General features: G+C 38.7%; 1 protein-coding gene across 1 annotated transcript in view; it reads right to left on the reverse strand.

Moving 5' to 3' along the window:
- The window catches only part of Ctnna3 (catenin alpha 3), a 1,328,241-nt gene that overhangs the window by 658,228 nt on the left and 655,991 nt on the right, over nucleotides 1-14,022 (reverse strand). The window contains exon 7 of the mRNA XM_035451658.1: nucleotides 1,258-1,338. Within this exon, the coding sequence (XP_035307549.1) occupies nucleotides 1,258-1,338 (81 nt within the window). The remainder of the gene's footprint in view (nucleotides 1-1,257; nucleotides 1,339-14,022) is intronic.

A 14,022-nucleotide genomic window follows, 5' to 3' on the forward strand; every position in this document is an offset into this window, starting at 1 on the left:
TCAGGCTTATACTTCCTCATCACTGTTCATTGCTAAAGGAAGTCAGGACAGGAGGCAGGAACTGACAAAAGGCTGTGGAGGGATTCTGCTTACTTGCTTGCTCAGCCTGCTTTCTTATTGAACCCAGGACTACTAGCCCAGAGGTGGTACCACCCACATGGACTGGACCCTCCCTCACTGGTCATCAATTAAGAAAAGGCACTACAGGATTGCAGACAGCATTCTGGAAGCATTTTCTTAATTGATGCTTCCTCCTCTAGTATGCCTGCTACTGTTGTCAAGCTGACATTAAAATCAGCCAGCACACCAGGTGTTGGTGGTGCATGCCTTTAACCCCAGCACTTGGGAGGCAGAGGCAGGCAGATTTCTGTGACTTCCAGGCCAGCATGGTCTCCAGAGCAAGTGCTAGGATAGGCTCCAAAACTCACAGAGAAATCCTGTCTCGAAAAAAAAAAAACAAAAACAAAACAAAACAATAACAACAAAAAAAATCAGCCAGCACAGTACTGGCATAAATTCAGTTTACCAGAATCTCGAAACATTTAGTGTTCCAATCATATGTACTGATTTTCTTTTATGTGGAAGTGAATGCGTTTGTATGTGTTCATGATCATTTGTGCACAGATGTGTGTCCATGTGCTGTATATGCACGTGGGGTCAAAAGCTAATGTCAGGTTCATTAATGAGGATCCATACACCTTTCAGTTGTGACAGGACCTTCCACTATGAGGAGCTCACCAAGTAGCTAGGGTGACTGGGCAGAGAGGTCCAGGAATCCATTCCTCTCCACTTCCCCAGCTCTTGGATTACAAACCTGCCCCACCACACCTGACCTTTTCCAAAGAGGGTCATGGGGATTCAGATCAGGTCCTCTTGTTTGCAAGGCAAGCACTTTACCAACCAAGCCATCTCTCCAGTGCAGCAATATGCATTTGCTTAATATCCAAAGCCATTTCACATTGTTAATTGCATTTCATAGAGTCAGAGAAGCTCTGACAGATGAAATCTATGCCTCAGAACTTACATCTGATGAGGACAGAGCCAAGATTCAATTGAAATCCTGCATAACATTAAGGCACATACTCCCTTTCCTATCTTCTGTTTACCACAAGCCATTCAAGGCACATAAATGCAGAAAATATAAGCTTGCTTTTTCATTTCCTAGTCTATAATTTTAAGAGACAAAAAACATGAAATGGTACAGCAATGAATGAGAGCTTCTTTTGCCTCTTACTCCTGCCCTTTCTTTGCTCTCACCTGTCTGCGGAGGTCTCTTGTCTTCTTGCTCATGTTGTCTATGGCGGCATTCAGCGTATTACTCTTTTCTGTTTTTCCAGTCTGCAAGAAAGCAAAACACTGACATAAGCAATGCTACCAAATTACTCTTTATCACTTAGCAATTTGCTTTCGAAATTTCCTGAAAATAACAGCTTGAAAATTCAGGAATAGTTTTCAAAACTGCTATGACAGTGCATATGATTCATGAGCACTTCAGTGAAACGCTAAGTAGCATGGCGATTAAAGCGCACATTATTTTCTTCTTTAAGAGTCTGTAATATTTCTGATACAGGGTTTGATCGGATTCCATGTGGCAGCAGGCAGAGCATTGTCTCCACAAAACTCTGGTCTTCATTCTTAACAAGTCAACTCCTTAACTGCTAAGCATGCAATTAGCTTAAAAGCATTAGATGCCCAATTTGTCAACTTCCGTGGGAGTTTCTGAAGTCATTTTCTTGGTGTATTGTGTAAGTTATGCAGAGCCATATTGGAGTTTTGCTAAACACTAAATAAAATATGCAGTGCAAATTCATACAATTTTCAAAAGTTGACCACAATTTTAGCTGACAATATTCCAAGAACAAATTGTTTTAAGTGAGAACTGGATGCTGCTTTTGGCTCCTTAAGATAATTTGTGCAACACGTTTTCATTCTGTAAGCAGAACAGTTCTCTCTGGTACATCCTTTAACCTAAGGCTTGGACTTCTTAACACATGGTGATTCACCTTGGTTGACATTTTCTACGTATTATTGTTGTGGGAGACAACTGGGTTGAATCTAATCATACTTTCTCAGTGATACCTCCTACAAAAGAGATTGGAAAAAAATCATTAGATGTTTCACCTCTAGGAAAATTGCTGCTGCTTTTAAATTAATAAACTGCACAGGGCTTTGGGAGGAGACCTTGAAAATCACCAGCTAGTCATGGAGCTGCTAGAATGAACTCCATGAAAAGAGACACTGAAGTGCAGCACAGACAATGGAGCACCTCTCTCTCTCTCCCCCCCCCTCTCTCTCTCTCTCTCTCTCTCTCTCTTCTCCAAGACCAAACTCACAGAAAAAAATGATACCTTCAAACACAATAATGTCTTAACAACAACAACAAAACCAAGATCATCTATTGTACTCGGCAGATGTGCCTCATTCTCATTCTCCTGGTCTCCTGCCATCTTCTCAAACACTACTCTCTGAAGTACCACATTCCCAAGGCTTTCCATCTCTTTCCCCAGTTCTTACACATAGGCACCTGTTAAAATCCTTGCTGTTCCTCAGTGGTTTCACAAAGAATTTTTTCAATTCATGACGCCCCTTGAAACAATTCTCCCATGATCACAAGTGAACTCTTGCCTCTCCTTGCTTCACTGGCATTTTCCAACAGGCTCATTTCATCTCTGTTCCTTCACAGCACCCTTGCAATAATTACTTGCAAGGGATTTATTGAACAGGTTTGATGAGTACATAAATTAACAGCTTCATTCAAAGTGTAACATGGTTTAATTAGGGCTCCATAACAAGCCAGAAAGGTAATGATGAACTTAAGAGTTTACCAATCAGCCTGAAGACACAACTAAATAACTCTTTTGGCAATGACGGGTACCCACTAGACTACAGTTACACAGAGATTTTTCTCAGCATCAGAAGTGACAAAATGGCCATCACTAAAGAGCATGCAACACTCTGCAAGATGCATGGTAACCACGGGCATGTATCTACTAGGTTCTACTGATAAACATGGATAGTGCCTAGGGTACAACAGCAGAGACTATCTGCTGGCCTCTGCAGGTACACACATATACACCCTCACAAACACACATGTGCACTCACACATAAAAATAAAAGATATTTTAAATTTAAAAGAATATAAAATGTATGTATGATAGAAATTGTCTGTAATAAAAGAAGAGGAGGAATGAAGGAAAGCACAGTAGGATATATTGGTTTGGGTCTGAGAGAAAAAAAAAAGTTCTCGATACCAAAGTGATGGTTGAAAATGTACTTAAATGAAACTTGTGATTACTTTAACAATTGTAGTTAAGCAGTATTTATATTAGCAATAGGAAATTTAGAAGCATTAATTCAGGGCTACATAAAGCAATGACATAAACAGGTCTGCAATGGGCATAAATGCAGTTTCTAATTTTACCTAAAGATCTTAGCCTTTATTCTCTGGGTTTCTGTGTTATTAGCTCTTGGCTACATCTTTTGTCCATTTCACGAAGGCAGTGATCATCCTGAATGGGCAGGGTTAGGACAAAGAGATCCCCACGCTCTCTCACCCCCTGCCCTGGCATAAGGAATAATATGAAGAGACTCCTGTTGTGCTGGCTGTAAAAACGCACAAGCTTCTGTGCTGTGATTCATCAGAACAAGTAAAAGATGTCAGCCTTCCTAGACCTAGCAGCACACACACACACAAAGCTTTAATAAAGGATAACAGGAGGTGACAGCATGAGAAGATTCAATAAGGATGTTAAAGATAATTTCCTAATTTCCACCCAGAGCTTAACCCTAGTTTAAAATATTGCATTGGGTCAAAGGCACTTTGTTCCCTAGGTAATAATAAATAGACCCTAATACTACAGGAATTATTAAATTTTCTTTTTTATTCCTTCCTTTTATCTCCCATCCCTAATACCTTTCTTCTTTCTCACCCCCAGGATTTTATTGGGTTCTTGTTCTATTTACCCAGATTTATTCGGCTTCAGTTGATCCATTTTATACCTCTTTATTCCTTTTGCATGGCATAAAAATAAATAAAGCAAAGAGAAATAGCCCTGTCCTATTTTAAAGCACCTCATTCCTTCTGTTTTCAAAGCCTTAACAAATCATCAAGCAATGAACTAGGGCTAAAGGCAAGTCCTGTGTTCTGAGATGAGAGATGGATAGGGCAGGATATTAAAACCCAACCATAGATAACAGTCAGGACCTGCCTATCACCAAGTGCTCAGTAGAGGAGATGTCCCCTTTAAATAACCCTTGACAGGATCCATCATTAAGTCAGCACAGCCCTGCTGATGGAAAAGGGGATGACATCCTGAGAGCATCAGGGAGAGAGATACTGAGAGGACACTGCAAGGATCAGCACTGTACAGAGAAAAAACACACACTCATCAGTAAATGAACCTCCCATAAGGAAAGACTTTCTTGAAGAAAACAATCCTGAGTATGATTTTATTGTGTAAAACATTATTAGAATTACTTTGTACATTATATAGTCTCAATGTCACCTTAGCTTGTACCTGTATAAAGTCTTATCCGTGAAGCTTTCCATTAACTCTATGTCACTAACCATAGTTAACCATATCATGATTCCTGTAGAGTTGTTTGCATCTTTGGAAACAGGAATATGAATGAACTCTCTTTGATTTACCCTAACCTGAGTGTACCCGTTTCCTACAGGGACAGCCTGAGAGAAATTTCCAACATTACATTATTGAGTGAGTAGTAGCCACTTATCATACATAGCCATTTTAATTTAAATATAAGTTACATACTATTAAATTTTATTCCCTTGGTGTCTCTGTTTAAAGTACTAGACTTTTTATGTGTTTGGTGGCTTCTATACTGAATGCCATGGATATGGAACATGTTCCTTACAACAGAAGGATTTGTAGAATAGTGCTGTGTTAAATACTTACTTCTTGGTTGCATGCAATCAATCTTTAAATGACAATCCAATATACTAGAGAGCAACCAGGCAGTAAACCAAACTGTCAATCCTTAAGCGACTTAACCTGAGTAGAGAAAGCTGGGATTTAATTACATCTGCTCTTTGCTTCTGTCCCTTCCCTCTGTCCCCCTTGCTGATGAAATTCAGAACAAATCCAAGATCATGGTGTCTAAGGCCCTATAAGGACTTAATGTTGGATTTATTCATAACAGCTGATGAGACTTCTTCATGGGTCCTTTGTTCTAGACAGTTCAGTCATAACTCTGGATTCTGCTTATGAGATTATGAGAAACCCTTTTACTTCTTACCTTCTGTTTTTCTCAGTGTGGACATCTTTCAAGTTATATCTCAATTACTACATTTTAATGAGGATATTTGGGGATCTTCTCAGCTGGCATTAGTCATTGTCTTCCATCATCCTTTCTTACACTTTGTGGGTTTTTAAAATGGCATTTGGTTTAATAAACAGACTAACATAAATCAATAAATCTTTATGATCTACTCTGTGACAGGCACTGCATAGGGAACAGCAAAACCTTCAGCAGCATGTCTGCCTCAGCAGAAGACATAAACACAGACACAGCATTTGATTAACAAAACATCTAAGACAATTTAGAGATTGATTGGACAGTATTCTCCTTAAGCCAAGGGGAAGGAAGGATTCCCCAGGAAGTGATAGAGGAGTATTGAAGAAAATCTGGGAGTCAGGCAAGTAAGGATAAGAGCAAAGTACATGAGTAGGGGAAGGGAAGCTTGAACAAAGGTGAGGATCTTAAGGAATATTTGACAACTAGCATAAAAAGTGTGAAGTTTGACCTGTTGGCCTTTAGCAACACTAAGAAATGAAATTGGTCCTACAGACAACTGAGAGTCATACAATTTAATCAAGTGAGTGAAATGGTCAGGCCATTGTATCAAAGGGGCTGGAGTCTGCACAGTGGATTTGAGGACATCAGAACACAGGCGGAATTAGAATTAGATGGTCAGGGCCAAAGGCTCTAAGAGGGATGAGATGTGTTGAAATGAATCCAGTGGTGGTCAGGATAAAGGAAAGTGATGAACTCAGGGCTCTGTTTGAGTAAACGAGGTAGGATAGGAACTGGCAGATGCTGACAGGTGAAAGGAAGACAGCAATCCATGTTGCTATCCAGTGATGAGTAGCTGGGTGATGGGGCTAAGAACTGAAATGCTCATTTAAAGAGGAGAACCTGGTCAGCACAAGGATGCTCATCTCAACAAGAATCGAGTAGCTGCTTACTTGGATGTATCACTCATGTCGCCATTTTTATCCTCCAGTCTTGGAATATTCCTGTGCATATTTGTCTTTTGTAGCATAATCAATGCTTGCACATGGTAAGTGTTCAAAAGTTATTTGCTCAATAATACAGAAGTAAAGCAATAAATTGTCAACAAATCCCATAATATTGTTGTTCCTCAGTTTCCAGACATGAAGGTTTGCCACTAAATATCCTTATATTCCTTTATGGCTTTCAAATTCTATGGCAGGACCAAATTTCCCCCTCCCCAAAATTATAGAATGGTATGCTTTTAATTAAACAATTTCCTGTGTAAACAATCACTGAAAATACGTTGAAACATGTAACATAAACTTGAAACAGAACAAATAAAAGGAGACACTTGAACATGATGGTCATGTGACTCACCCCTGAAAACAATGAAGCTCCAAATACTAGAAATGAGGGATTTAACATCAATGTCTCACGTTCATAATCAAATGAATGCCTTAATGTAGAGGTTCCCTGGATATAATTTAAATAGCAGGAAAAATGTTTTTCGTTGTTGGTTTGTTATTTTTTGATTCTTTATGTATGCCATTTTTCTCAAGCTTTGAAATGAAACATTTCCTTTTTAGTGTGAAATCTTTATTTCATGGTGAAGATGAAATATGATGCCCTTAAACTTAGTTCTTCTCTGTAGAAATAGCTTTAAAAATATTTTATGCTTAACAAATAGCAGAAGGAACAGATTCTAGACCACATTTTTTTAAGGCATGAAAGATATACAAATAGACAAGCGTGCAAACTGAAACCTCCTCTCTTAGAATCCGACTGTACTGCAGCATGTCAGGAAGACGCCTTCACTGGGCACGCTGAAAAATCTTCCTGAAGCAAGCACTGTGATATGGAAATAAACGTAAAACAAACCAAACATCAACTCTGACATTTGAAATAGCTTAACTTTTGAAAGCAACTGTACAAGAATAGAATGAGACTAAGAAATTGGTAGAAGAAAACAGGAAAAAAAATGCTTTGGGGGAGTAAACTGATTAAGACTGTTTGAATGAGATCTTCAAAGCACAGAAAACAAAAATCAGAATTGCACCAAACTATACTTTAGACAAGAAGCTCACACCAGAAAATGGAAGTAACAACAACAACAATCTCAACAAAAACACAAATAGCCCAATTGAAACTGTACAGTGTGGCTGGGAAGATGCCTGGGCTATATGCCTGTAACCCAGTCCTAGTGAGCTCACAGTTAGACAAATCTTGAAAGTTTATGGGCAAGCAAACCCATGAGGTAGAATGAAGGATACACACCTCAGCAGTTAGGAGGAGCCAAGATCAGTTCTCAGTACTGAAGATGGCAGCTAACTACTGCCTGTGACCCAAGCTCCAGGTGATCTAATGCTCTCTTCCATATTCCATGGGTACCTCATGCCCAAACATGCATGCATGAACACAGGCACACACACAAGCACAATTACAGATTAAAAGGAAAGTAGACATCAATCAAGAAAAGATGTCTATTGTTAACCTCAAGTCTCCTCATACATACACTTCACGTAAACATGCTACACACTCAAAAATAAATAAAATGCAAAAGTTGCCAACATGCCTAAATAATTTCTCAAAATAAGAGAAAGAATTGATCAATTAAACAAATGAAGACAATAAATAGTATTTAGCATCACTAATCAATGGGGGAGAAACTCAAACAGCAAAGCTATATAACCTCACTCCATTTGGAACAGTTATTGCAAAAAGACAAGAAATAACAATATTTCTGCTAATGTGGTTGGGCAAAGAATCTGCCATAAAATTGATGAGAATATATGTTAGTATAAGTCACTATGATTAACAGTATAGGGGCTTACAAAAATTAAAATTAGATTGACCATAGATACAGAAATTCAAAAACTAGGACTATCAAAAGGAAATGAAATCAGTATGCTGATTCCCATAGAATGCTTGTTTCCAATGGCAGGGATGAATGAGTGGAAGATAAAAATAGGAAAAGTTAATAGATGGGTTCCAAGTTATTGTTAGATGCAATTAAGAATATTTGGTATGTTAATATACAGTAGAATAAATCAATAAACTAATAATAGAATCATACTTCAAGCAGCTAGAAAAAATAATTTTGAATACTTTTATCATAAAGAAAAGACAAATGTTTGAGGTTCTAGATATGTTTAGTCCAACTTTAACATTATAAAATATATACATCAAAGTAATTATATCTCAAAACTGAAAGTTTTTCAAAGACTCAGAGAACTATCTGAAAGCAATACACACATGCAGTTTCCAAAGAGTTTTTATAAGACTCACATGGTTAAAATATAAAGATAGCTATAATCATATTAGTTAGCCAAAAGAACATCTGTTCTCCATAGGATTTTCCACTTCTTATGTTAAAGGTTCTGTCATTTTTTTAATATTTTGTAGTAACCTTTAATGTTCTCATTTGGCATAGCAAAATAATGTGAAACCTGCCAGCCTCCAAGGATGTGAATGTGTTTCCTTTACTGTTGTTTCTAATTTATTAGGATAAATGTATAATAAGGAGGATAATTGGAATGAAAAATTACCATGTCAATTTACAATAAAACAAATTCTGCCTTGACTTATGTTTCTTAGAGTGTTCAAAATATTTTCTACCCATTTAAATGGACTACATTTTAAATATCATTAACAAGTTGGTTTGATCCTTGGTATTGCAAAAAAAAAATGTTGAGTTGAATTTAAAATTGGCCATGAGCAATGTAACCATATGCTAGTTGTGTAAGATGAGCTTCAGATTATTCATCTACAGGGCGATGATAACAACAGCTACACTGTGGGGTAGTTGAGAATTAAGTGAGGTAATGTATGAAAAGAATGTAAATCACTAACTGTTATATTTAGTAAATATATGACTTATATTTAGTAAATTTATTATTATACGTCACTAAGGTAGAACTCCTAAACCATTTCAGTGCCAACTATATCTCCAAAGTATGGACATAATTAGTACTTAATTTGTTAATTTGAGTAAGACATTTGGGGGGAGTTTTTAGTTATTTAAGACATGGTCTTGCTATATAAATCATGGAAGCCTCAAACTTAAGATCCTACTGTCCCAGCATCCAGAGTATAAGGATTACAGACAAGTGCTACCATACTCAGATTTGAATGAATATTTTATGAGTATTTGGACAGCTAGATGAACAAATGGCAACATACAACACTATCCTGATCCACTGAAGGAAAGCTTGCTATGATCACCGGAAAGATCGGAGAGATCTTGGCACACAAGATATCAAGCTCTTCAACATTATGAAATCATCAATGGAAAATATATATAAATAGCTAGGCCAAATTTCACATTTCTTCTAATATCAATTAAAGGTTAAACTGTATATCCTGTCTACACTGGCGACATTTCAGTTTCCCAAATTCCTTCATTGAGTCATCATCACAAGATGTTGACACACATCTCAGAATGAGGTCAGGATTATTCTAGAAATGCTCTGGGTTTGGGTGCCTGACCCCAGCAGAGAGCCTCAGGAACAGTGAGCCTCTCCCTACAAAATCAGTTGTGATGGTTAGGAAGGAAATGGAAAAGCACAAGCACTTATGTTGTCATTTATACTGAGTTACTATGGTACTTTTTCTACAATATGCAAAGCCATTATCAAAGTCTAATAAACAATGATATGGAAAGATATGCAAAGGTCAAATACATAATTTTCAATATTCTACACAGAAAGGTTATTCCTAACTATCTTCCAAGCTAAGCTCTTTGCTTTCTGGCCTACTGAGATGTGGGCAAGCTTCTGCCACCATAGAAATGAATTGCTCACACATACATTCTTCCTCTGCCACACAGGACTACTACATTTCCTCAAGCCATGAACTGAAACAAAACTTGCCTCCTTGCGGTGGTTTGAAAAAAAATGACCCCCAAAGGGAGTGGCATTATTAGGATGTGTGCCCTGTTGGAAGAAGTGTGTCACTATGGAAGTGGACCTTGAGGTCTCCTATGCTCAAGCTACTCCCAGTGAGACAGTCTACTTCTTATTGCCTGAAAGATGTAGGACTCTCAGCTACTTCTCCAGCACCATGTCTGTCTGCAAGCTGCCATGTTCTACCTGTTCCATGCTATGTACCATGAACTTCTAAACTGTAAGTGAGCCACCCCCAATTAAGTGTTTTCATTTATAAGAGTTGCCACCGTCATGGTGTCTTCTACAGGAACAGAAGTCTTAACTCAGAAACTCCTTTAAGTAGTTTCTCTTGGGTATTTGGTCTTAGCAAATGTAAAAAAGAAATAGCTAAGACAGAAATTTAATATCAAGAAGTAGGGCCATTGCTAAAGTTTCTGGGGGAACATAGAAGAGTTTGGAGGTTCAGGCTAGAGAAATATTAGTGCTACAAATAAAGTTTACTGAGTCATTCTGGTAAGAGTTGGAACTATAATAATGCCAATAGGAGGGTAGAAGGTAGAATTTTTTATTGTGTTTCAGTGAAGAACAAGGACTCCACTGTTACTTCCTGTCAAAGCTCTTTCCTACCCATGTCCTGAAAATCCTAGTGAGAATGAATTTAAGGTAATGGGCTAATTTATTTGGTGGAGAATCTTCAAAGCCAAAGGGCATTTTCTGGGGCACAGTCACATCTGACTATACTTACCCAGGTTTACAGTAAAAGAGAACAACAAGTGTAGAAGAAAACTGTGGGCTTTGGTGAGGAAAGGAGGGAAATCTGGTTAAAGTTTTTGCCTGTACTGGTGAAGAAAAAAATGGAGGTTATTGTTGAAGAGATTACTACAACAATAAAGAAGCCTTGAAGATGAAAAGCCTCTCATGAGAGGTGCCAGGGTGCAAAATTAAAACTCGCTTGAAAATATTCATTTAAAAAAGAAGACAAATATAGAGCCTCCAGGATGACCTAACAGAAATCAGTTGCCCAGGTCTATGTTTTCCCAAATTTAGCAACAAAGCTGTGGTCCAAGAGGAGCTGACTACATATCAAGGTAGTAGGTGAACTTGGCTTTGCTAACATTGTACAGGTTTAGTTGGAGATTCTGGAAGATGTGAGGTAAGGTTTCAGAAAGCTACCAGGGCAGGGAAGCCTGTGACAAACTGGGAGGGCCTGAGACGCCATTTTATGAAGCTATGAAGGTGAAGCCTAAGCTGCAATGGAGATCTCAGAGACGCTAGAAATGTCATGCATGTGAGAAAGCTGCACATTGAGATGAGCCAGCTCAGTGGAGACAGTGTGTGTGCAATGAGTGGCAGGACCAGAAAAGTGAGGCTCTATTAAAGCTTACACAATTCTACCACGAGCCCTAGATGACAGACACAGATATGCAGAGTGTTGCATTTCTATTTCCTCTGTGACAGTGTATATTTGAAGTGTGTAAACTTTTTATTTTATAGGTTGTCACAGCTGTATCCATAAAAGGAGAAAAGCTAAATTATAGAACTTAACAGATTTAGTGACTACTAACAGCTGTGGCAAGACACTAAATTTACCATTTAGTAAAGTTCAGTTGAGATGGGTGCCCCCCTCAGAAGCCCTCAAAGCCTGTGATGGTAGCCAAGTTCAGAAATGCAGGTCAGTATGACACGCGATTGTTGGCTATTGTCTGCAGGGGTTTTCCGACAGAGACTGCAGATATTCCTTAGAGAACACAAACAGAACAGAACTGTAGAGGGAAAAACTTGCTCTCTCTCCCCTGGCTGAGACCTGCACTTTCTTTTGCCCTTAGATGCATGAACTGCCTGGTTATCAGGACATCAGACATTAGAGTTTAACATCTGACACTCTAGTGCCAAACCTTTAGCCTGGACCAAGCAGTATACCACTGGTTTCCCTGCTTCTCAGACACGTGGATGATGGGTAATCACACTGCCATTGTTGCTGATTCTCCAGTCTGTAGACAACAGATTATGTTATCTCTTCATCTTCATGATCATGTGCAACTACTTTCATAATAAGTTATTTCATACACACACACACACACACACACACACACACACACACACACACACACACACACACGTCCTATTAATTCTTTTCCTCAGGAAATCCTTTTGAGTACTTCACCTGTAGAAAATGATTTTCAGTTTCCCCGCCGAAGTCACTCACATAGTTGTTTTTACAACACTCTGCTCTCATTTACTAGATACTGCATATCGATCCCCAGTCTTATAGGGGTTTAGTCAGGCAAGGCACTGTAAAAAGGAAATAAAGGCTGGAACTTTATTTTCTGGTTACTATTCTGTGGGTCTGTTACAAACTGACTGTGTCCCTTAGATAGACCACCCATATCCTACTAAGTAATCTTTTTTTTTTTTTTCACAACTACCTCTTAACATACAGGATCCTTCCTACAGAATTTAGGATGAGAAAAAGCCTTTGTGTCTGACTTGTCATTTACCATTTCCCCTGATCCTTGTCTACACCTATGTTAACAGTCTTCCCTTTAAGACATTCATTACATTGCCAGTGCCATGTTCCATGTCTTCCCTTAGCAATGTAATATAGCAAGTCCATGGGAAGAGTCAGCTTTCAACACCTGGAGACCTAGCAATAATTTCCTGATTCCTTTAACTTCTCATTGCAAACTCCAGAAAGGGTGAGAAAAATAAAGGGCCAATTAAATACCCTTTCAACTGCTGGTATCCTACCTGTCTTAGGCCTGAACTGTGAGTAACCACAGTCAATTTAAATCATGATAGATGTTTTGACAATTACATTTTAATTACCAGTAATTTCTTCCGGTTACTATGGCTGTGATGAAATACAACAATGACCAAAAGCAACCGGTGGAGGAAAGGGTTTATTTCACTCACAGTTACACTGGGATTAATCTGAGGCTTTGCTTTGACAAAAGAAAACAGTACTTTATCCTCCCGTAGCAGACAGAACACTGTGCCTGGGACTCAAGTGATCACCTGTCTCCCAGATATCCAGTGCAAAGTCTGGTCAGATTGGCCACACCCATACTTTGGGAAGCAGCCTTAGCTGAGCTGAGCTGAGCTGAGCTATCCTATTTGAAGGCCAAATGATCCTAATATACTTCTTCCTTGGAGCATGATCAGCTCACTATATTCTGAATGTTTTTGACTCCCCCAGCTCGGTAACTATGCTTTGCTTTATTCTCAGAACCTTCACAACAGCTTTGTTTGACCATTCCCAGGTCTGGCCTAAATTGGACACTGCATCTGAGAGTGTGAGATGCCCCATCATTGTTCAGAGTCACCCTGGATCTGAACCACTCTTATCCCCTTGATATAGGGGCAAGTGACAAGCCATGACTGAAGCACATGGTTAAGACGGCACTGGTGACTAAAATAGTCCTGTCTTCAGTCCAATCAGCAAGACTGGAAATGAGACAGCCCTCAGTCTACAGCATGGGTAGCAGACACGGGCAACGATAAATGAAGATTTATTGAGTGAATCCTCTACAGAAAATCGATGTGCAGAGATTTCTAAAGTCCTTCAGTAAGCTTTAATTAATGCTAAGGAACAGAGCCTGGAGAACACTCATGTATCTCAGAAGCAAAAGTAAACTGTCTATTCAAAGACAACAGACCTCTGAAATTCATACATTACCAAGACTTGGGGTTATTTAGATGTGATGGTCACCTTTTTTTGACTTTTGTGCCTGGTTGTAAGAGGGAATGAGTCAATTAAGTGTGAATGGAGATTACACAATTGCTCTGGTTGCATTTCTGTTGATGGGACAAAATACTGGACCAAAAAACAACTTGGGGTACAGATTTGAGATCCATAATTCCACGTTACAGTCTGCTGTTGCAGGGCAGTCAAAGTGGCAAGAAC

The sequence above is a fragment of the Cricetulus griseus genome, assembly GCF_003668045.3.
Source record: "Cricetulus griseus strain 17A/GY chromosome 1 unlocalized genomic scaffold, alternate assembly CriGri-PICRH-1.0 chr1_0, whole genome shotgun sequence".
Taxonomy (NCBI): Eukaryota; Metazoa; Chordata; class Mammalia; order Rodentia; family Cricetidae; genus Cricetulus; species Cricetulus griseus.